Genomic DNA, 24,969 nt, shown 5'->3' on the forward strand with positions numbered 1-24,969 from the left:
AAAGATCCTAGACCCCTAGGCCACCGTGAGACCACTTTCAGAACCAGGTTGACTTAAAAAGATAGTTCGGACCCTCTGAAGTGGGGTTGTATGAGGTACTTATCCATAGTCAGAGGTCCCTCTTTGCAGAAGCAGACGGGACTAGCACCCCAGAAGCTCAGCAATGTATTACTGTGAATGGGGGTGTTCGGCAAAATGCATCTTATCCACCCAAAAAAAAGGCCTACTAAAAATTAAGTCTCGGTCTAAGTGATGCATTGAGGATATTTTCATTGCTTTACCTTGCCATCAGGCAGCCCTTTCCTTTGGCACTACATTTTCTCAACTGTGAAGCTTTCATATTCCCACGCCTGACTTTGCCATGCACTGTATCACGCCACAGCTGCCTTCTTCTTTCCTGCCTTTTACTGATGCATTGCTGCATTCACTGGCACGTTATCGCCACCAACTGTCGATCAGTGGAATATGAGTGACAAATTGTTGGCAAAAAAATATGATGCACATCACAAAACTCAATAAAACTTGTTATTTTTGACATATGTATCCAAATGTGTTTGTATTCTTGTCCATAACATGGTGCTGGTGGTTACTGTGGCACAATCCACCATTTAACACCATATCTACATGGCCTCAGTTCTAACCTGACACCTTTACGTAAAAGCAAACTAGTTTTTATTGTGGCTAATAGATCACAGTCAGGCAAGAGAAACTCACTCTACTATTAACTAGAATTATTAATAATCTCTGCTGCCAATAGAGGAAACATTAAAGCATGATGAGGGCTAAACTATGACCATATTTTCCACATTTATTTTTTTATCCTGCCATCAGTTCTGATTAGTTTTATGTCTTACTTCAGTGGTCATTTCTGCTGCCAGGAGCATTGCAGCTCAGTACAGTGTTCTGGGGCTAAAGGACAGAAAAGCAACCCACACATGTCTTTTCCCTCGCAGTAAAAGTCAGCATGGAAACTGACAGTATGACACTATATGACAGTGTTAGATGAGCTGTTTAACTAGCTTTGGCTTCGTATAAAGGCAGAAAGACCTCATCTGAAAGCACAATGAGCCATTGGTCTAATCTACTTGGGAAAGTTTCTCAAGCTGTCAGTATTTGAGATGTAAGATGATATAGTGACTGAAAAACAATCTTGGGATTGCTATTCATTCGGTTCATTTATATGGAAGCTGTCATTAAGCCGAGTTCACAGCTTTTCATTTTCGCCTTCTCACATGTCATTGTCTTGTCATCAGCCATTTCTCTGAATACACAAACACACACATTCACAGAAGTAAACACACACGTCAGCCTGGCCGATCCAAACAATACAAAAGCCAAATGAAAGCCATTCTTCCAGCTCCGCTGCTCAGAACAAACCAGTGTAATCACCGAGCCAGCTGAATGACTGCAAGGAACGGATGATTACCTTTCAGACTCATGCCAGTCTCTCTACATTACAGCAGGATTTAGAGAAGGAATAATAGATCTTTCCCACTGGGACTGTGTGATTGGAAGCGTGTGTGCATTTGGATCCATGTGTTTACTGAAGCATTTGTGTCCTTACGGCCCCGGATGGCCCTACTGCTCTGCATGTCTGTCTGGTATAAACTTAAAGGTTGAGTTCACCCAAATGGCAATATATACAGTATATTATTGTAGTAACCAGCCAAACAGTGTCTGAGATTTTTGCCTCCTCCCTATCCTCGAGAATTCAACAGCAACATCTCTTTCTAGACCTCAGTCAGTACTTTTACATGCACAGCTACAGTTATAGCTTGACTAGCCCTTTTAACTGGACTCCCGTCCTTGTCCCAGTATACAAGCACTGGAGGGGAATCGATTTATGGACCAAAGTATGTCTGTATGTATGATAGGTAGAGATATGCCCACCTTCAGCTTGTTAGTATTGGACCTTTTTCCTGTTGACCTATTACATCACAGACCAAACAATCGACAAACATGTTAGCTATTGTTAGCTAGTGGCAAACTGGTACCATGGTGGCCATCTTTACAGCTCTGTACATTTTTTCCGTACAAAAATGCATGGCTCTGGATGTAGATTTCACCATGTTGTTACTGGCTTCATCTTCTGTTACGCATTTAATGCTTTAGACTTCCGTGTTAAAGCCCAGGGCGGACACTATGGAGCATGTCCAGAGCACCTCGGCCAGTATGGGTCCGATTGATTGTATACATGCATGAGTAATATCGTCTCCCAATCACATTATTTGCGTGTGTTCGTCGTTGATAGGATTTCACTCAGACTAATATGTATACATGCATTTTAAATGTCCGGTTTTAGTTGTACTAACACAATAAATAGATTTTCTCTATAGTCATGTAAACGTACCGATTGTAAAGTTTTCAGTGGAGTATTTTCTAACATACAAAAATTTCCTGTGAATATGGACATCTCAGAGGCGCTTAAAAACCAGGGGAAATAATGTCCTCACGTCACCAAATTTGAGCGAGAAAAGATGTTTTTTGAACATTAGTACACTTTAAATTCAAACAATTGCAGCTAGACACATACATACGGCATAATACACAACAGTGGTTTTCAACTGGTGCGTCTCGTTCCAAAAGTGGGTCGCGGGTTCATTCCGAATGGACCGCAAGTGACTTGTGAATGTGTCATGTTTGTGACTTTATTGTGAAGTACAATGAATTTCCGGCACAGAAGTTTGATTTTGAAGAGCCAGTTTCTGCTGTAGAGTGAATGAGTGACTAAGAGACAGCTACTTGAAAGAGACAGTAAACTAGCCTGACAACGTGGACATGTATGACGCTGAATGTATTAAACTGTGTGGACCTTGAACTAATGACTGAGGAGAAATCTGGATCCTGTGGCTGGACCAGTTGGTAACCACCGTTATACAACATGTGGTCAGTGTGTTTATGTCACACTTGTAATGTCCTTTTTGTTAAACCAATAATGTGTCTACTTTTCTATGTTTATTTGTTTCCCAAACGAGTCACAAGTGTTTAAAGTATTTAATTAACCCTGCACATTATGGTGAAATCGTTTTATTAAAACACATTGATATTGTTGATCATTTTAAACCAACCACCCATAATTAAAGACATTGGGTAAAACACAGTAGAGCAGAGTCACTCCAACATGTACAGTGTATCTGTTACTGAGGTCAGGCACAGACACACCTCCTGTAACTGCAGACCCGAAATCACTATTATTAAACCTGTATAAAACAGCACATGTTGCATCACTGTTGACATTAGCTAACACACAAACACAGTCAGCTGTTCGTCGCAATATGGAGCTACTATATCCAGTGATTAGAGTGTTTATTGAAACAGGAAATTAAGACATTCCAAGACTAAGAGGCATCAGTGAGTTTGTATGTGTGTATAGACATACAGCCAGCATACACTTGTGCACATGAGCATGTGTGATGTAAGCCAGAGTTAGAGAAATAAGGACTTGGAGTTATTTTATGCATCCTGGCAGTCGGAGAATTCAACAGTAGTCCTGATCAGTACATGTTATTTCCTGGAACAAGCAATTCTCCCAACATGGCTATAAATCTACCCTGCGATGCATTCAAGCAGCCTACTGTGTTAAATAATCGACCCCTCCATGACCTATACCACCTGAGGCCTGACATTTTTGTGTTCCTCATATGAATGAACTCAGTGGCCTGAACCAACAGTAACTAGCCGATCATTAGTCAGCTGTCACCAGTCAGCTACATAACTTTGAGGACAAGGGGCTACGTAACGTTTCATGCGGAGCATTGATTGAGTACATTATGTACATGTGGTCTTTATTGTGCAGGACAAGTTTTAAAAAATGAAATGAAATAGATTTTTGGAACACCATTGACATTTTTATGAGTAGGTGCTCTCTGGTGCATTTCTAAACAATGTTTTGATAGTTTATATTTGGGCCAATTTTGGTTTTAAATGATGACATACAGTTGGGAGTAAGAGAGGAAATGTAGGAGAATGGAAAAGTTATACATAAAAGATCTTAGACCCCTAGGCCACCATTAGATCACTTTCAGAAGCAGATTGAGTTAAAGAGATAGTTTGGATCCTCTGACGTGGGGTTGTGTGAGATACTTATTCATAGTTGGTGTATTATAATAAATGTCGGTCAACATGCCGCCAGTTTGGAGAAGCAGGCAGGGGTACTGCCACGGGAGCTGAGCAATGTACTGCTGCAGATGGGGTCAGCAGCAAAGCATATTTTAGCCACCTGAGAAAATCGGGGAACTGAGGCTGTCATTTCACTCCCTTAAAAGCCAGACTCCATGGAGAAATTTGATTTAACATTATTGAACACAGGAGCTGCTGGTCTACCGTTGCCTCATTCGGTTGATTTGGTTTTGTTACTGTGGGACTTTGACGTTTAAAAGGTTTAGTGCTGATTCACCAAACTCACACAATAAAACAACACAATAACACAAATAACTAACTGATGCAGGCAGCATCAGACCAGCAGCCTCTGTGTTCAGCAAGCTAAAATTATTGATTTTGTCAATGGAGTGTGGTGGCTTCAACAAGAGCATAGATTGGGGAACTGGAGCAGATAACAGCTTCGCATCAGAAAGGGCTGCTGTGGCAAGGTGAAAATACTCTCAGTATATACACTTAAACTGCTATTGATTATTTTGAGATGGGACTATTTTAAGTTGCCAAATAATAATTAATTATAATAATAAATACATTTTATTTATATAGCACCTTTCATACAAGAAATGCAGTACAGAGTGCTTTACAATAAGGGCAGTATAAGCACTGAGTGAACACATGACAATAGACATAATGGACATAAAACAGACAAGGCAATTCAATATAAAGGACATTTAAAACAGTTTAAAACATGGATTAAGTGATTCTACAATTTTCATTTAAAAGTGGTGGTGATTTGAGAGCCTATCAATCGAGATCTCATATAGTATTTCTTCTTGTGTCACCTTTTGGCCTTCTGACATCACTAACAATCAGAGCCTATAATTCCCAGTGGGCACAGACTCGCCAACAGACATTGATAAACCAAATGGCCCTTCATGAGTTAACCTCACTGCGGGTTTTATCTGTGCCGGGTACAGCCCACAGCTGCCCCAGAATCTACGACCACCCAGTTGTGGCACTGTGGATCAAATAGAACTCATCTCAGTCTCGTCTTCATCTGTCCATCTTTCATAAGATATAATGAATCATGACATCATAAAATCATAGAATTGTAAAACTATAAATCATACAAGTAAGATTTTAAAAGAGTTGCAGCAGCATGAAGTGTAAAAAGAAAGAGTTTCAGACCTGTATTAGGAAAGTCAGAGCTAGTTAAAGGCTAAAGTGAACACATATGTTTTTAGCTTTCTTTTAAAAATATTTATCGAGCTAACTTCCCTGATATCTATAGGTGGTGTGTTCCATATCTTTGGGGTGTAACTGACAAAGGTTGCACTCTGATCTTCTTTCAGTTGTTGCTGGGAACCTCCAATAAACCGGCTAAAATATGTTTTGCTGCAGCCCCTTGTCCACAGCAATACATTGCTTAGCTTTGGTGTCATACTCGGGCCTACTTTATTGAACTTGAACGTGCCACCAGCATCTGTATGTAATACACTGACTATGGATAAGCCCCTAAAAAAGATCCCAACTATCACTTACCACTGACGATTTGAACCTGTGATCAGAATTTTACAGAAAATTTACTGGATTGCTCAACTGCCTCAAAAAAAAAAAAAAAAAAAAAAAAAGGAAACCATTTTTATTTTTCAACGCACCGACTGATCAGAACAAGTTGAGGCAACTTCTTTGCAACCTGAATGGAATTACAGGAAATATGTTCTCAGTTCAGACAAAAAAAAAAAAAGCCAAGTCATATTTCAAGCCAGTGATTGTGCCACAGTACCTGTATTCATGCAAAATCAAATGGCTCATGTATATAAGACACTACTCAAGATGTGAAACATATGAACAGGTCTTTCACCAAAATGAAAATGGCCATGAAACAAGCCCACAACAATGCAGTCGAAGCCAGGAAACAAACCAAAACAGTCCATTGGAAACTTTCTTACTCGTCCAACTGAAAGCTATCCAGCTACATCCAGTATATGAGGTCAAGTTACAGTAAATGACAGCGATGACTCATCTCATCTCACTGAAACAAATGCAACAACTTGACTTTGGACCCAATGCAATTTGGATTTGGAACATTTCACTTTTAGGTGACCCACTTTTGTATTTTCATCATAAACACAGCACATAACACTGAACATATTTACTATGTATGCATGCTGCTCACATTACCAGCTGCCACCAGCCAACATTTTACTTTATAATGCTTTATATTGCTTTAACATATTAAAAACTTGCTGACTTTGCCTGAGTGGCTCGCTGTGATTACACTCAAGCAACGAGCTGGTCTCGTGTTTTTAATAGTGAAGGAGAAAAGGGAGAAAGGTGGAGTGTTTTCCATTGTGAAGGCCAAAGTGGAGCCAGTGGTTACTGCAACTCCATGATGCTTTATGATATACTGTTGAGTTTAACTACTGGAATGCCTTTGAAGTAAGTGGTAATGAGCAGGGTTGTGTGTATGTGTGTGTTTGTACATGCCAGAAAAAGGTACGCAGGTTTGACATGTACCTCATTCTCTTCTGCTGTTTCTGGCACTGGTGAGTATTTTTACTTGGATGGCTCCTACATGCCGTCACCTAATCACCAAACTTACAACAGAGTTAAGTAGTTTGTGTGAAACCACCAGAAACAAGACAGTAATTGCCTTAAAGGTCTAGTGTGTAAGATTTAGGGAGAGTTAGTGGCATCTAGGGGTGATGATTGCCAAATGCAGCCTGCTCAGACTTCTCCTGGTTAGAATTCCTTCAGTGTTTGCTGATCGGGAGGTTTTTACCGGTAGCCAAATTATCCACAGAGGTCTCTTCCTCCTTAAAACAAATGAACCAGGTGGTTAAACTGAATAAAGCAGTGTTTTTTCTACCCTGTCCAGCACATTGCAGACTGTCCTCTTGCCCAGCAAATGTGTGCTCAAGGATTTTCTCTGATAGCTTGATAACTGAATTATCCACAGAGGTCTGATCCTCTCCAAAACAAATGGACCTGGTGATTTAAACTGGTAAAACCACAATATAAAGCAGTTTTACATACAAAAAAAATCTGCGTTTTGCGACACTCTCATCGGGTCCATTCTGGGCCACTGTAGAAACATGGCAGTGCAACATGGGGATCTCCGTGGACAAGGACCTACTCCCTATGTAGATAGAAATGGCTTATTCTAATGCCCTGTTTCCACCAAACATGGTGCCTTTGGAACCAAAAGTAACCCTTTAGACATGGCACCTAGACCCATAGCTTTTCCACCGCAAACGGTACCCTTAAATGTAGGCGGGGTTGTTGTCACTCACTGTATTTCCTCATCACTGGTGACACAGAGGGAAGTCTGCGCCTTGTTTATCGTCCACAGAACGGGGTTGTACACCGATATTTTCAGAGCAAATTAGTACGGGCTGCAGTGAGAGTCTCTCTCCATGGGATATTTAAAAATAGTGGGTTTGTGCATTCAGTCCTTCTCAGGCAAGCTCAGGGGTTTAGTGTTGTCGTAAGCCCACGGGAACAACGCTCCGCAATGCTTTTTTTTCTCCGAGTGAGGATTTGGACATATGCCTTCCCGATCAAAATTATTTAAATATATACAAACGCTTGAAGATCCAATCATTACTAAAAGTGTACGTCATATAAAAACTAAAGTAATGGTCAAAGTTGTCATATGGAATATTGGTGTGTAGATGGATTCAGGTCATTCACTTATACGTTGAGTAACATTATAATTTGACGATCCACCTTAAAAGTCGCCAGCAGTCGGCCCAGTGAATTAAGTTATTTTTTTCTCAGACTCCACCTTGTCACAGTCAATAAAACTCTCCACGGTATGAACAGTGGTTATATGAGCCTCAAAACCAGCCACAACTCAGCCCTGAGCAGAGTGACCGTCCTCTATTGACCAATCAACAGACTGCAGTGTTCACAGCTCCACCTTTTAGTATCAGATCTGTGTGCTAGGTACCCCAACAGAGGGGCACCAAAAATGGGGACGATACGGATGGTTCCATTGGTACCATCCACACCTTTTCACAGTGGAATCAGAAAAAAAGTTACCAAACTGAACTGAACCGTACTGTTTGGTGGAAACGTAGGTTGCTTAAGGTAACAAAAACGCAACCCAACTCTTATTTTCAGGTGATTATACACAAACAAAAACATACTCATTGTATTTTATTCCAGTTTTGCCAATATATCCCCTTTAGTCCTACACTGGACCTTGGAATTTAAGCACTCACAAACGTGCATACACTTAAACATGTGCACATGCACTCCTTCATGCCTCTACATGTGGATTTGCGCACACATTCACTCATGTCTGGAAGACAGATCCCCTGTTTGCCAAAAGGAAAGAAAAATGGAAAACCCCAAGACAGACCCTCCATCATTTTACCATCAATCAGTGAAGACACGCTGGACAGAAGTTCTCACCTCCAGGAATTATGTTGCAAATTCAGGAGATTCCCTGGCTTAAGAGGAGCTTTTATCACGCTGTGCCAGAGCTTAAGTGAGTGTCATTACCACAGATGGAGGCTTGAACTGCACGGAAATGATTTCAGAGAGCGCTTCTCAAGGGTGCTGTTAGATATTCTGGTAATATCATCAGGAAAGGTTGTGGTCATGAAGGGTAAAGTGTAATACCTTGTTAATTACATGTAACCATTTCATCATATTTATAGCAGAGGAGTTGCTACGTGACGGCCCCTGGCAGTCAAACTTTGATTTAACATTTTGTTTTTGTTTTCACAGAGCTAGACATGTTACAAGACGCAGTTTTTCTTTTGGTAATGACTTATGGAAGTCTGAAACTTGACATTTAACATGAGAGGAGGGTGTATGTGGGGGTGGGGGTCGGAGGGGTGGGGGAATTTACTTGTTTACAACCACATTTTTTCCTAACTTTGATAGTTAACAAGGGTGAGTAAGTGCACTGTCAAGTGTGGTTTAAACCCATAGTTTTCTTTCACAACACATCTCACACTGTTCTCACAAAAGCCAAAAAACACCAAATTACAGGCACATTAATACACAAGTGCAACCATACTACATAACAACAGAGTAAACATAGTGACAAATACGGATAAGACATTTTCATATTTGGGCTTGAGGGCGTAATTAGGCTAGTTTGGAGGGACAGCTGTTTCTGGGAATGACTTTGGTTGGACGCTTGACTCCTGTCACAGTTTTGAAATCCTGTCAGTCACTTCCATGAAGCTCAAAATGGAGCACAGGAGACACTGATAGAGAGGCATTATTTAGATTTAGAAAAAAATGTTTCACGGGTGATCTGACCACATGTGGACAGATCTTAACAGAAGCATGAATTCAGCAGAAACACTAGAACACACTGGGATCTGACTGAATCCAAAGCTCAGCAGATTTGCTTGTGACCCGGTGCGTGCATGTGTGTCATCTGTGTCCGGGTCTCATTTCACATCAGCCTGTCTCAGACGAGGTGAACTCAAGTGCTTGCCCCAAGGCCAACGACAAATCCAGGGATCACTTTCCAGGTGTCTGCATCAAAGCAAAGAGACGGCGTGGGGCACGGTGATTTATGCACCCGACAAGTTTATTTCTACACCCCAAAAAATAACAGAAATATTTGTCAGGTGACACAGATGGTTTGTCTAAACAGGCCGACAGGAAGTCAAGGTGCAGATGACACACAGACTGATAATTTGGAAAGAATGTGAAGGTTTTACTCAGGTGATTGGCATCCCACTGAATCATCAGTGAAATTTAGAAAGTGTACAAATACTAAACACTCATCAGTCTTAATCACAGCTGTAAATGTAACTACTGTTAGATTTATGGATGAAAAATGTCATTTACCTGTAACAATATTTAAGATAATTTTGGCTTTATTTGCCCAATAAATGAACAAAAAATGGTCTGATCCTCTTAAAGAAAGTGTAGTGTTTATCTATATTGATTTATTTAGAAGTAATTGATTCATCAGTCTATAAATTATGAAAACATGCGATTAAATTCCCATAAAAACTTCTCCGACCCTACAGTAATGTCTTTATAATGCTGTAACAATTTAGTTTGGCCATCTGTCAACAAACTGAAAGGTATTTGATTTACAATGATGTGAAACAGATGACCTTTGATGGTTTGTCTTGTTTGGCGTCAGGCACCTCTGTGAATCATCTTTACAGCATTCCCACATGTTCACACACTCTCTAATCAGATCGCAGTAATCTCTCCACTGCTTTACTCATGGTCGTGGATACAAAGAATGGCTCTGTTTGGTGGTCAACATCTGAAGTCCTGGTGTACTGGCACCAGAAGTGAACAAGCCCAAACGTGTCTGTGTTCTGGTCTGGGGATCGCAGTCTCTCAAGTCACACAATCAGTTACTGGAAATTAATCTGTGGTCACTTTGATTGAGACAGTTTCTTCATGTTAGAACAAAATAAGCAGATACATTTGTATGCAAGCAAAACACCCATTTACAAAAACACAGTGATAGATGCAATTATACACACACACACACACACCCTCACACACTCAAATCAGCACTTGATCCAACTCAGTGCAGGAGGTTGATGTGGGTGAGTGTTTCCAATCAGACCAGTCCAGACTTCACGTTGTGGGAGTTCCCCTCGATCTGATCACACACACACACGAGTGAGACAAAATGCTTTTGTTGACTTAAACTCAGCAATTCATTAATGTGGACTGGAAGTTGATAAGTTCAAGTTTGTTTGTGTCCCACAGTTTCATGCAAATAAGATTTTAAGTGCTTTACAACTAAGAGCTATAGAAACAGGAATGAATAAAAGTAAAGGAAACTGAGACCAGAACAGAATTAATTTTGTAAGTCTCAGATCAGCACGGCAGCTCCAAAGTGCTTTAGATGCACAAATGCTTAAATTTATTTCACTGGGGGGGGGCATGAAGCGGACAGGTGCTTTGTGACCTTAAAGACCTGCAGGTTTCCCCACATTTAGTGCATTTACTCACATCGCAATTGACCCTTTGCTAAGTCCTGCCCCCGGAAACAGACTGGCAAATCATATCATAGCATTGGCCCGGCTCAGACCAGGGTCCGACAACAACACAGCTGTGCTCCATTGACTCTAATGCAGTCGTTTCAGATTTCCTTCATTTTCAGGCTGGTTTTGTGGATTTGGAGCTAAATGTTGTGCCTGGGGCACGTCGTGAATTAATGATACTCGTTACCTGGAGAGGTTGGAAAAAGATATACGTTTCTTCCCTGTTCCAAAACCAAAATCAAACTCTGAAAAGTGTAGGGTTAGCTAGCTAGCTACTGAAGATATAGCCTACTGAATGTATACACATGCTGCTTTTGCTTTTTAATGATTATAACAAAAGCCGACCCTGCTGTACAGGAACCAGTGAAGGGAAGCAGGGAAACTTTGCTGATATTCAACCAGCTGTGTGTCATCACAGTGTGTGCAGATGAACAATGTTTGACTGGCAGCAGCACAGGGGCAAAGAACACCATTCATCTGCACACACTGTGATGCCACACAGCTGGTTCAATATCAGCAAAGTTTCCCTTTATATTCATTGTCTTGTGTGGCGATCAGCAGTGATGTGGTGGTTCACTTTTACACTGTGATCTGTAGCCTATAGTTCGGCTTTAGCTTCTAACTATCTTTGTCTTTTTAACCTGTTGTTGCTGCTGAGTCAGTTTGACATCCTGGATATATCCTTCAAACACAGACTGTAGACCCCTCTGTCTGCTTCTCTCTGGAATCACTGTTTCATTTCTCCAAAAATATGATAATATTTCTTCAGGGAGTGCAGTTAGTTACAGTGTGGGCTCCATGCTTACTCTGCCAGCTTGTTGGATCATCATAAAGGGGCGGGGCTTAGTGAAAGGTCAGTTGATGTCTTATGGGTGCTTCTGGCTAGTTCTGTATATTTACTCAATTACATGTACTTTATGTCACTGCCAGCACATGTCCAAAACCTACATTCCTCATATCTTGCATGCAGCCATTGGTTTTCATTCATTTCACTATGGCAGGGCTCTCAGACATAAATTACTCACAGGCCATAAGCCAGGTTGTTCATTCCTGGCAGGGTGCACTTAAACACTTGGTGGTGATTTTTGACAAACGTTAAAGTAAACATAAACCATACTCCACACTGAATCGTATATATCTACATGTCTAGCAGAGTATATATCTACATGTCTAGCAGAGTAATGTCAGTGACATTGTCCAGAATTAGGTAATTTATATGTAATAATTGCTAGAAAAATAATTTATTGCTGTAAAGACGAATCCAAATAGGAAAAACATTGAAAAAAAATTGAAATTTGTGAGGCAGATGTAATAATGAATTCTAAACTTGTAGGGGGTCTTATGAAATAGTCTTGTGGGTTGGATCTGGCCTGCCCTGTGGTGTAAAAATCAACATGCAGAGGCCTGAAACTGGCTGGTAACTGGTTGGTTGCAAAACATGCCACATTATTTATTTCACAACCAGAATTTTTACATATTGTTTATGGTTTGGGCTAGAGTCTCTGGCAGCGTAGCTCATGAAAACAGGGTTGTTCAATAGCTGACTCAGGTCTTAGATGTAAGATTTTCCCACCAGCTCATGAATGCATCAAAGTGGCAGACCTCCAAATCAATCCACTGATGGTCTGCTGTAATGTAAAGTAAATGTGCGAAAAACATAAGGTAATACTAATCTATATTCTTTCTGTCTCTTTTTCTATTTCTTTCTTTGTTTCTCCCCCTGTGTCTGTATTGCCCTCTAGTTGTGAACCAGGAGGGACAGCCTCTCATCGAGGGGAAGCTGAAGGAGAAGCAGGTCCGCTGGAAGTTCATCAAGCGCTGGAAAACGCGCTACTTCACCTTGGCAGGAAACCAGCTACTCTTCCGGAGAGGCAAATCAGTACGTAGCCAGTGAAAGTGAACCCTCATCACACATGCACACCGTCTCTGGCCTCTCACACAGAAAATCTTCATTAATGTTTCCCTTTTCCGTGTCATTTGAATCATGATGAAACTGTATGAAACAGTGGAAATCTCATCTCGTGATAAGCTCAACTGTCCCTCAGGAGCATCTGGTGAATCCGAGTGTAACAAACTTTGGCCCCGGTTTGGACTCTTGGGGAATTCCCAAGGCCAAATCATGATGCTGCAACAACATGAGTCACTCTCACCCACTATAACTCGAAGCAGATATCATTACGCACAAGTAGCAAACAGAGCAGGAGGTGCTGCCTCGTGCAGTACGTGTGTACGAGTGAGAGAGAGACCAATTTTATCCGAGCAAAGGTGAAGAGATTTTCCTCCGGGTTGCAACAACAAAGTTTTTACTCCAACTTCCCCAAGTTTGCTTGAGACTTACTGTAAGGGTCGAACAAAGGCTGAGGTCACAGATTGGAGTTATTGTGCAAAGGGAAAGTTTGTTTAATCAAAACATAGAGTGAAAGCAGCACAATGAAAAATCTGCTGAGGTCAGAGGTCTGAAAACGTTTGCTAAAAAATAAGGTTAAGTTTGATTTTATCCAGCTGACGGAAGAAAAATATTGTCAGTCAGCTCGGTTCGTGAGAAAATCAGATTTATTGGGAAGTTTAACTACACCTGTGTGTAGCCGTGCTTATATCTGGGTTTATGGCAGAGTGGAACAATTAATTATAATTGAAATAATTTCCACAGCCAATAGGAGATTGGGTGTCCTCAGGATTTTAGGACATGTTTATACAATCAACTCCAAAAACTAGCACGAGGCACGACATCTCAGTGGAGTATCTGGAAACAGTGGGGTATTCTCTGGTGGCTGAAATGCAGAAGTAGAGTTGAGCTCTCTCTTTTTTTTTAAGACTCCTAACAATAGTCTTTGTGCTCCTAGCCAGATGGTAATGGATTCCTCTCTTTTCGCAGAAGCCACAGATTGGAAAGGTTTTGCGTCTTTGTTCTCAGAACTCGGTCCATCTTTGCCAGCGCGTTCTGGAGGTGGTTGGTATGTTGTGAAAGAGCTTTTCCCAAATGGAGAGTGAGATTGAGATCCAAAAAAATTGTGTTGTTTCCTCCACAGTGATTGGTTGAGCAGCTTTGACACAGTGAGAGGTTTGAAAAATTCCCCAAAACCACACAAAGCTAAGTGTTGTATCTCACTCTGGTATTCAAATTGATGCATGTATTTCCAAGTGAGTCAAATTATCTGAGAAGAATACCACTTCTCTCCATATTACAGCTTACTGCCCTGTGTCTTCCACTTCATCCTCAATTTCCTCCCTAAAGGAAGACTTCACCCACAAAATGATCATTGTACAGCTATTACTCACCCTGTGTCACGTTGATTTGGGGAAGAAATCTTGGTCTTTCCTGCGTGCCTTCATGGTGAACAAGGAATACAAAAATGGAGAAAATTCTTGATGAATTGGAGTAAAAGGGGGGCCGAGTTTAACAACAGTAAAACCTACATCAAAACCTCTTTTTATAAAACTCCCACACAACTCGTGCGGTATAACCAAGTCTAATTTATCCAGATGTATTCTCAGTACTTCCCAAACACATGCATTTTAGCTACAAAACCTCACTACTTAAAACACTTAGGTGTAAACGGTCTCATGCATGGACGAGAGCACGCCAAGGCAAGCACGTGCATTTGAACCCTGCTCAGTGGAATGCACGAGCGGAGTTCAAATGCTCATACTTGTCCATGCTCGTTACTCATATGCAGAAGAGCTTTAAATATAATGTTTTGGCAACAGTGCATGTTGTGCACGAGTTGCGTAAGAGGTTGTAAACAGATGTTTTCATATAGCTTTGCTGTTAGTAAACGCAGTCCCCTTTTCCTCCAATTCCTCAAGAATTTTCCCTGTTTTTGGATTCTTCGTTCATCATGGAGGCATGTGAGAAAGTTCAAGTTTTCGCCGTGACTTCAGCGTAACCTGGGGTGGGTAGGTTATATACAAATGGTCATTTTGTGAGTTCCAAAATCCAGCATATCATGTATTTACAAGGTTATTTAACTGGTCTGAAAATAAGAGCAGAAGAGACACAGGAAGCAAAAATGCATGTCACGAAAAGGATGATGAAGATGTGATTTTGAGAGCACAAATATGAATATGTGCAAATATGAATAATAATGAATGAATGAATGAATGAATAATAATCTCAAGTCTTTGGCTTCATACCAGCACCACTGTACCCCAAAATACAAGCTGTCAAATGCAATGAAAGAATTAATTAGTTACATATTTAAGGTACAAAATCATAGTAAAAGAAAAAGTTGAGATGAGGTGTGTTTGATTGATGTTCTAAGTCATTATTTTAGTATTATGAGACAACAGCTTGACGGACTTTCTCTTTAGGGTATCGTTTTTCATAGGCCACATGGCTAATATCAATCACATGTCCAGTTGAATCACTTCATGAATCCACTGACATGAATCGTCTGTGGGAAACATCAGACCCTCAGCACAGCCAGCCGGGGGGTAAAACTGTGAACAAGTCTCTCCCAAACACACACACACACACAAACTCCAGAAAGGATGTGGGCAGTTGCCATGAGTGTTGCATCAAGCTCTGGTTATGTGGTTATAACCACATAACTAACGATGGAGTCAAAAGACATGGCTGTGGTGCAGTACACACACAACTACACCTCCTCATGCTCACAAACACACACACACACACACACACACACACACACACACACACACACACATTCAAAATGAGACACTCAAAGAAACAGAGATGTGCTGTGGAGGATTTAATTTCCTGTCCTGGAAAAGCAGCAGAACAAAGTGTAATTGTTCATCCTGTGAATGGTTTGTTCTGAGGTAGCACACACACATGTGAAACACTGTGACACAATATTGTGATGCTGAAAACAGGAGGCTACCCCTGACATTGTGGCATGGAGACATATTGATACGCTTAAAATGCACAAAGACCCTTTTAACATGGCTGAAGAGTGGTTTATTTAAACAAAAAAATCACATCAAGCTACAAAACTCATACAACTCTACTGCTTTTCTGTACTTGAATACAAATTTGAGGTACTTGTACTTTACTTCATAACATAAACATAAAATAATCTTATAAAATATCAGACATTACATAGGATGACAAAAATCTAACAGTATATAGAAAAGCTGAAATGTCAACCAACATCAGCATTAAAATGATGCTTACATGTTTATGTATCAGTAATGATAATCAAAATACATAATATCCAACACTGACATATTTGGAATTTTTTTGAGAATTTTTACAAGATGGTTTTGACTTCTCTCGTTGTCTGTCCTCCCCACAGAAAGACGAGCTGGATGACATCCCTATTGAGCTGAGCAAGGTCCAAAGTGTCAAGGTGAGGAGTTATATTGTGATCGTCTCTCAAAAACCTGCTGCCAAAACCTTTCGATCGTCACCACTGATCACATGGTTTTGCATTATTGGTGATTTACCTCCTTTTAATCTTTAAAGGAGGTTAATTTGTTGTCAATTTAATATCATCTGTTCCTGTTACAGTGTCCTTTGTGGATGGTCTACATTTTCCTCAATCAGATTTTATACGATTTAGGAAGGCACATCCCCAAATACTACAACAATTACTAGAAAGAAGCAGGCTACATAAAACCAAGTCATATCCATCTCAAAAACGACAGCAGCATCTCTTCCCAGACAGCAGAAGTCTCTTTCTCATCTTTCTTATTGTTTCTCCATAGGTGGTAGCCAAGAAGCGGCGTGATCGCGGTCTGCCACGAGCCTTTGAGATCTTCACTGACAGCAAGACATACGTGCTGAAAGCTCAGGATGAGAAACATGCTGAGGAGTGGCTGCAGTGCATCAACGTGGCCGTGGCTCAGGCCAGAGAGAGGGAGAACAGAGAGGCGACCACCTACCTGTGAGAGCAACGGCAACACAGTCAGCTGACGAGGACACATATTGTACATGTGCGGACTATTGCAAACTCATGCATACACAAACACTGTGTGATGTTACTACACACTATGCTGAGTACTATTTTGTTTAGCTGTACACAACAACATCCACTGCCAGTAGCATAACTTTATATCTGTCATTAGGAGCATACAACGCCTGTCAGAAACAAACAAAAACTCATGCAGTATTTTTTTTCAAGACTTGAAATAAACCAGCAATAAAAGGCTGTATGGTGTGTATCCAACCAGAATGAAGGATGGTTACACCATGGACTCGCGATCCATCTACAGCTGTGGACCATCATAAATGTGTGTTACAGTACATAAGTGTTAAAGACTGAAGTTTCACCTGACTGGATCATACAGCGCGGAACTTTCAACTTCCTCCGCTCGAGCCCAGACATGACTGCGAGCAAACAAAACCAGCATCTGTGGAAACTTGGGATTTCTGGGTTTAATGGTGCATGATGATTGAGATGAATTTGAGGCCAGAGTAGTATTTAGCAATAAAGACTTCATAGAAGCTCCGACCTCATAAGGACTTGAAGCAATAATGAGACTGAACAGATTCTCTTGAAAGGAAGGAAGGATGATGAAGAGGAGCCTAATGGACAGCAGATGGGAAGGGCATTCAATCCTGAAACTGTGTGTGTGTGTGGTTGTGTGTGTCTGTGTCTGTGTGTGAGAGAGTGTATGATGAAGTCTTAAAGGAAGAGTTCAACATTTTGGGAGATGCATGTTTTCACTTTTTGCCAAGAGTGAGATGGGAAGACTGAAATCACTCTAACGTCTGTGCTCTAAATATGAAGCTACAGCCAGCTGTTGGTTAGCTTAGCTTAGCTTAGCATAAAGACTGGAAATAAGGGGAAACAGCCAGTCTGGCTCTGTCCAAAGGTAACAAAAGCCTCATACCAGCACCTCTAAGGGTGCTTTCTCATCTGCCCTGTTTGATTCAGTACAGACGAACTCAAGTTAGTTTGCCCCCTAAGTGCAATTTGTTTGGGCAGGTGTGAACACAGCAACGACCGGCCCAAGACCTTCTTGGAAATGTGATCTCTCTCTACTGCACGGCTGTAAAGTTTCTTGGAGGCATGGTTGCGTGGTTGTGACGTTATCGCAGTGACAATATTTTTGACAGACAGACGTATGAACACCTGAAAAAGTACTCACAAAGGTTTCTGTGGTAGTTCCCACTACAATAGGTGTCTCCAGGACTAAACTTCTTCATGATGACTCACAAAGTGAAAACAATACCTGCCAATGTTGTTGCAGCAGGTAACAACGTTATCGTAGCTGGAAACAACTCTGTTGCTGCTGCTAAACATGACAAGTTGGGGTTTTTCTAGTCTCGCCACCAGACAATCAGAGATCTCCGCCTTCTGATAGTCTGGGGACACTCCTTTCTAAAGTGTGTTTAACACACCAGAGAAAACGGCCGGCAACAAAGCAACGCCTCTTGCATTTTTGAAAAGGACACGCCCTCCCGGAAACGTGCGCTCCCCCTTTTCTCGTCTGCAAGGACACAAACACACAGAGAGATTGAAAATGGATGCCGAGAGATTTAACTCTGTTTTATCAAACGTGTGCTCAGTCCACAAGATTGTGGAAATGAAGGACTTACAGCGACTTTGTTTAAAACTTTTAACGCAGTCGGACTATGTTTACGGGCACAAGAGTTCAGCGAGCCACCAAAGGACTGCCCTGCGGATTTACTATTGGTTCTGCAACGTAGGGAGTTTTTTTAAACTCTGAAATTGTATCCGCCCATCTAAACACAAAATCAGGGAGAAAGTCATCAGTCTTTAGTTAAGCAAAGCGTCTAAAGACTGACTTGTGAGTCTAGGGTTTTTCAGGTGTTGTGCATGGGACTATGTCTTGGCCAGGTGCGGTGACTTCCTGGGGTATCTACTGGCTGCCAGGCAACCCCATGGTGACTGCAAGGCTTCGGGATGTCACTGCTCCTAACCAAGAAACAGTCCCGCACAAAGACATTTTCATATTAGGTATAATTATCCATATCAAGTACCAGAACGATCCTCTCCCTTCCTACTTTATCACCCATGGCTGTGCAGTGCAGTTCAGAGCATGCTGCTGGCATATGTAGATTTAGGAGGAGATTGGCGGGGCTGAGAAATGCCTTTGCAACTTTACTCATAAACTGCTACATGGGTTAAATAGCTGTCAACTTTGGTGTTTTGGTACAGTTGGTTGTCACACCTGTTGCGATCTGTACCCGAGTACACATGAACCATACTCCAGACCACCTACTCAAGAAGACTCAGGCATGGATCAATGTCCTATGCCTGGGTATGTGCCTGAATATGGTTCTCAGTGTTCACACTAATCAAACAAACTGGACTTTGTTGTCAAGTGAACTCAGATCCGGGCTCAGGTCCCTGATATAAAAGCCTCCCAAAACTTAATGACCTTTGGACAGAGCCAAGCTTGCTGTTTCCAACTATTCCAGCCTTTATGCTCAAATGTGCTAACCAGCTCGCTAGCTTCATATTTCTTTAATAGACACTTAACGGACATGACTACAATGTTGTCATCATCATTAGCAAGAAAGCGAAAAAGCATGCTTCCTAAAATGTGGAACTGTTTATTTAATATACATATTTTTTTCATGTAAAATATAGATATACCTAATTTATCCAACATTTTAAACTAATTTGTGTCAAGTATTTTTTGTGTTTTTGATTTATTCTCTATTTTTCATCACTAAGAAATCTGTTTTCCTCCAGTCAGTCCGCAACAGCTCAAGTTGAGCTATTTAAAAATCAGAAATTTTCCATCCAACATATAAGAACACCTTGTTTAAAGAAAAAACATTCAGACCCTATTTTCTGTTTCTGCTCTTGTACTAAAGTAACTTATGAAGCAAGTCCCCTAAGAGTTAGTGCAGTGGTCAGATTTCTGTTCTGTTGCAATCTAAGTACTGTATGGACCAGGCTATTTTTGGCTTTCCGAACAAGAAACGTCTGCAACAATTCCCTCCGTGTTTTACGAGGAGCAGTGTCAGCTCAACTGTTGCTCAACAGTAAAGTTTGGGCAACAGAGTTCTAAGAAAACAGTTAAGTAAATTAGAGGTTTCCTTGTGGATTTCGAAACTGTGCCAGTCCAGTCATACTGATTTAATTTCGATTGACGATTCAGTGAAGGTTTTTGTTTAGACAGCGAGAGACTGAAGGTGATGTGCAGCAATCGCAACCTTCTTTCCAGAGGTCAGAGTTTAAAAGCTTGTGAATTTTGTGGTCTTGTGTTTAAGCTGCAGATATTGGATACAGTGGAAGTGAGCATCTGACTGTTAACATTTTAACCTCCAGTTTTTCCTCTGATTTCAGTGGACTCAAAGAAGAGTCTCAGTTTCTACCTTTTTACAACTTTCCACTGGTAAAACCAGTCTGTAGTAGTACATATGAATATGGAGCAGTCTTACTCCCTTATGTTCCTCACTAGCCAGGATGCAAATGACAAACATGTTGACCCAGTTAAGCTCTGACTGCCTGCACCAGACAAACATTCACGGTCGGCCGTGGCAAATCAATTATTTCGTATGATGTCTGATTTTGATCTTTATCTGGATCCACATGTGAGGTGTGTGTCTGCCCACAGGTGGAAGCATCGCTCTCCTCTGTGGTATCAAATGCTTTTGGCTTTGGTTAATTACATAAATCGCACTGTTCGGAATACTTTAAGGTGGCCTTAATCTTAACTCGTGTGACAGACAAGGGCATTTTCTTTGGTCTTACCTTGTCGTAAAGCTAAAACCCTGTCAGCTGTGTACTTGCAGTCATAACACTGCCTTTCCCAGCGGGTCAGGTTACCACTGTTTGTACTTTTTGCTGTCCCTGTGCCTCACCCCCTGCATGGCAGAGCTGACCTGCATCTGCTTACACATAATATTATTTACATCATGCCTTTCCTTCACATTTTGATTCTGTCCCCCTCCCCCTTTCCTTTTCTTTCGTTTTTTTTATGACCCACATACACAGCTGGCTATGCACCCCAAAGTCAGGGGGATTTCTCACAATAACTGCAAAAGATGACTTTTTTAGGCTTGCTAGTGGCGTGGCTCTGGGGATGGTTATGTCAGTCTTCCTGTTGGTGTGTCCATCACGTTGGTCCAGGCTGAAATAGCTCAACAACTATTGGATTTAGATTTTGTACAGTCATTCATTGACTTTGCTGACCCCCTGATTTCTCCTCTAGTGCCACCATCAGGTTGACATTTGTCGTTTTGAGTGAAACGTCTCAACAACTATTCCCGTCAGATTCAGCACAAGCATTCATGTCCCTCTGAGGATAAATTCAAATATCGTTTGATGCTCCTTTAAGTTTTAATTCAGTGTGATCATCAGGTTAAAATTTGAGACTTGGATTATACTACAAGAGTTATGTGAGAGTTTGTTTTGCTGTCATTAAATGTGGACCCCAATGACTTTAATTTATCAAGACTTTTTTCCCCATTTTTGGATTCACAAAATTCAACATAAGACAGGGTGAGTAATTGATACACAAGTGGTCATTTGGGGGGTGAACTATTCCTGTAGGCGGCATAGTGGTAAAGTGGTTAGCATTGTTGCTTCACAGCAAGACAGTTCGAATCCAAGGGTGGGGGAGCCCTTCTGTGTGAAACCTGCATGTTCTCCCCTTGTCAGTTTGAGTTTTCTGCGGGTACTCCAGCTTCCTCCCACAGTCCAAAGACATGCAGGTTAATTGGTGACTCTAAATTGTCCATGAGTGTGAATGGTTGTCTGTCTCTATGTGTCAGCCCTGTGATTGTCTGGTGACCTGTCCAGGGTGTACCCCACCCTTCACCCAGTGTCAGCTGGGATAGGCTCCAGTCCCCCCACGACCCCTAACAGGATAAGCAGTTATGAAAAATTAGCTATTCCTTTAAGTATAGCTTCACAGTGCCATCAGCATGGGTGCAGACTCGTATAGTGAAATCAGACATCTCACATTAAGCCAACCATGGTTGCCCTTTTTTCATTTGTCCAAAAGCAAACAAAGTTATGTCAGGGTTAGTGACTCAGGACAAGTAGCTGATGTCAGACATTATCATTTCACAGACACCAGGATTTTCAAACTTATTGACAATTCCTTAATTTGTCTTGCGGAAAATTCCTACCTTTCTGGGCTGAAACAAACAAAAGTATATGTGCTAACCTATACTACACTTTCACACACATATTACTTGACTGCAGCTGCTGGCGAGCAAACGTTATGTCCACTGCCACCCGTCGGTGAGGTTCAGAAAGTCCTTTACTCTTCGCTCTAAATGTACCATGAAGCTGACTTTAGCCTTTTCAGTTGCAGTGTTGATTCCTTGGTGTTTGAAGTGAATGTCTGATCATATGAATGTCAAAGTTACAATGTACAGTAACAATGTGAATGCTCTCCGCCTTCACGCTGCCATGTGGGTCTAGTTTCCAAGCCTCGGGGGGGCAGCATTACAGCCAAAATGAGCAATTGTTTTAGGGTACTTTCCTCGTAATGAAATACATTTGTAGGCAGCTGTGTAAATAGACTGAGGGATAGATAACTGTAGCATCTATCTATCTATCTATCTATCTATCTATCTATCTATCTATCTATCTAATGTTCGTCACACTGGAGAGTAGTGAGTTATTATTTTCGCTACGTTAAAGCACAATGAGATTTTACATTTACAGTTTAGAAAGTAGATATCAAGATGGAAGCTGCTGTAGATCTCAACAAACACACACTGTATATGTGAAGATGATGAGTGTTAAAGTTTCTGAATGTATAAAAAGACTTCTGAACATAATTATCAGCCTTGTGTAAAGAATCGTAGGAAAAGGCTTTAACTTTTTACTTTAGAGTGTCGTTAAATTACATTTGATTTTATGTTTGATTTTTGATATAAGGTCAATATTTATTTTTTACCAGCGCTGTAATAACACTTCAATGATGTCTTGAACGACTACTGGACAAAGAATGTGACCTCTGTCTTCCCTTTGCTTTTTCCATTGTGTTTATATAGCTATGAAATAATACTACAAACAACTGAATGATGTTTTTTATTTACAGTTAAACTGCTATCATTATGGATTGTATATTTGCTTGTTGCACCTTTTGCATGACACTGTCTTCTTTTCTTTTTTTCCTGACAGAATTATACATTAAATCTTTACCAGTGAAATCTCTCAAGTCTGGGTTTGATCACTTGAAGTAAAAAAGAACTACAAATAAGATAATCAAAGAAATTGAATAATGGTTTCCTGGATCTTCACAAGAAGAAAGGAGGAAATTGATTTGAACAGATACGGGATTGTTTCTATGCGAGACCAGCTTTAGCTAATTTGTCCAGTTGAATTCACTTACTGGGCTGACTCACTGAGCGTTGCCCACAATGATAGTGATCCTGAGGCCAAAAGCTTCTATCTGTTGCCTCAGTGCTCTCCTGGGAGGATGCAAACACACAAACACTGGCAGCAGTATACTAAAATTACTAAAATTATTCCATATGCCCTCAGATTAAACCAAAGCATTCCTTCCTCCATGTGTGTAGTTTGGTGCTATTCATGCAATCCAAAAAGCTTTCTCCAACTCCAGACGCTACAGATTGGATCTCTCTCCCACAGTCGGTCTGTCATGATGGTTGTGATCCAGAAACCAGTTTCACACATCAGCTGAACTGAGACTGGCAGAGCACATTACTTGACATTCCCAACTGCCATTATGTTCTCATTTCAAGCATTCAAAAGCACTCCAAGAGACAGATTTGTTGCACAGGAATGGAAAAAAGGCGGACCAGCTCAACCATGAGCTTTAGAGGATGACTCAGTGTGAAGTATTATGGAACTTCTGGCAAGAAGTAGTGTGAGTGTATGATATTTGATTACGGGCATCAAGTCTGTCATTTCTTCACTGCTAACAGCAGGAAGTACCAAACCTCTTAGAGCTATTAAAATTTTAGTTGGAACATTGAAGCATGTTCATGAAAAAAGTCTTTATGACACACTATACTATGACATTTTTCGTTAAAAAAAATCTTATGATGTTCTATATCATGACATTTTTATAACATTTTTTTCACAAACTATACTCTGACATTTTTGTTATGAAGCAATATATGATGACTTTTTGTCCCCTTTTATATGACATACCTATGACACTTTATCACTTTTTTATGACATACCATACTATGACGTTTTTGATGAAAAAATTACGACATAGCCTACTATACAATTACTTTTTTATGAAAGATTGACGACATACTATACTATGACTTTTTTGATGAAAAATTGATGACATACTATACTATGACTTTTTTGATGAAAAATTGACGACATACTTTACTATGACAATTCTGATGAAAATTTGATGGCATTATATACTAAAACTTTTCTGATGAACAATTGATGACATACTACATTATGATGTTATTGAAGAAACAAAATTACAAAATACTATACTATGATGTTTTTAATGAAAAATTGATTACATACTATACTATGACTTTTTATATGAAAAATTCACGACATACTATATTATGACTTTTTTTAACGAAAAATTGACATAATACTATACTATGACTTTTTTTTGTGAAAAAAGTGAAGACATACTATACTATGACTTTTTTATGAAAAAATCACGACATACTATACTATGACTTTTTTGATGAAAAAATGACGACATACTATACTATGAAGTTTTTGATGAAAAAATGACGACAAACTATACTATAACTTTTTTTGAGGAAAAATAAACGACATACTATACTATGACGTTTTTGATGAAAAATTGACAACATACTACACTATGACATTTTTGATGAAAAAATGACAACATACTATACTATGACATTTTTGATGAAAAACTGACGATAATTATACTATGACGTTTTTGATGAACAATTGAAAAAATGACAACATACTATACTATGACTATTTTGATGAAAAAAATCACGACATACTATTAGGGCTGCCATGATTAGTCGACTACTAAAATAGTCATCGATTAT

General features: G+C 40.3%; 1 protein-coding gene across 2 annotated transcripts in view; it reads left to right on the forward strand.

Annotated features, from left to right (window-relative positions):
• The window catches only part of veph1 (ventricular zone expressed PH domain-containing 1), a 108,051-nt gene extending 90,090 nt beyond the window's left edge, over nt 1–17,961 (forward strand). For both annotated transcript variants that reach the window (XM_033631872.2, XM_033631871.2), the window contains 3 exons: nt 12,833–12,969; nt 16,349–16,402; nt 16,761–17,961. In XM_033631872.2, the coding sequence (XP_033487763.2) occupies nt 12,833–12,969; nt 16,349–16,402; nt 16,761–16,943 (374 nt within the window). In that variant the 3' untranslated portion in view covers nt 16,944–17,961. The remainder of the gene's footprint in view (nt 1–12,832; nt 12,970–16,348; nt 16,403–16,760) is intronic.
• The last annotated feature ends 7,008 nt before the right edge of the window (nt 17,962–24,969 follow it).

Source organism: Epinephelus lanceolatus, chromosome 4 (genome assembly GCF_041903045.1).
Source record: "Epinephelus lanceolatus isolate andai-2023 chromosome 4, ASM4190304v1, whole genome shotgun sequence".
NCBI classification, from domain to species: Eukaryota; Metazoa; Chordata; class Actinopteri; order Perciformes; family Serranidae; genus Epinephelus; species Epinephelus lanceolatus.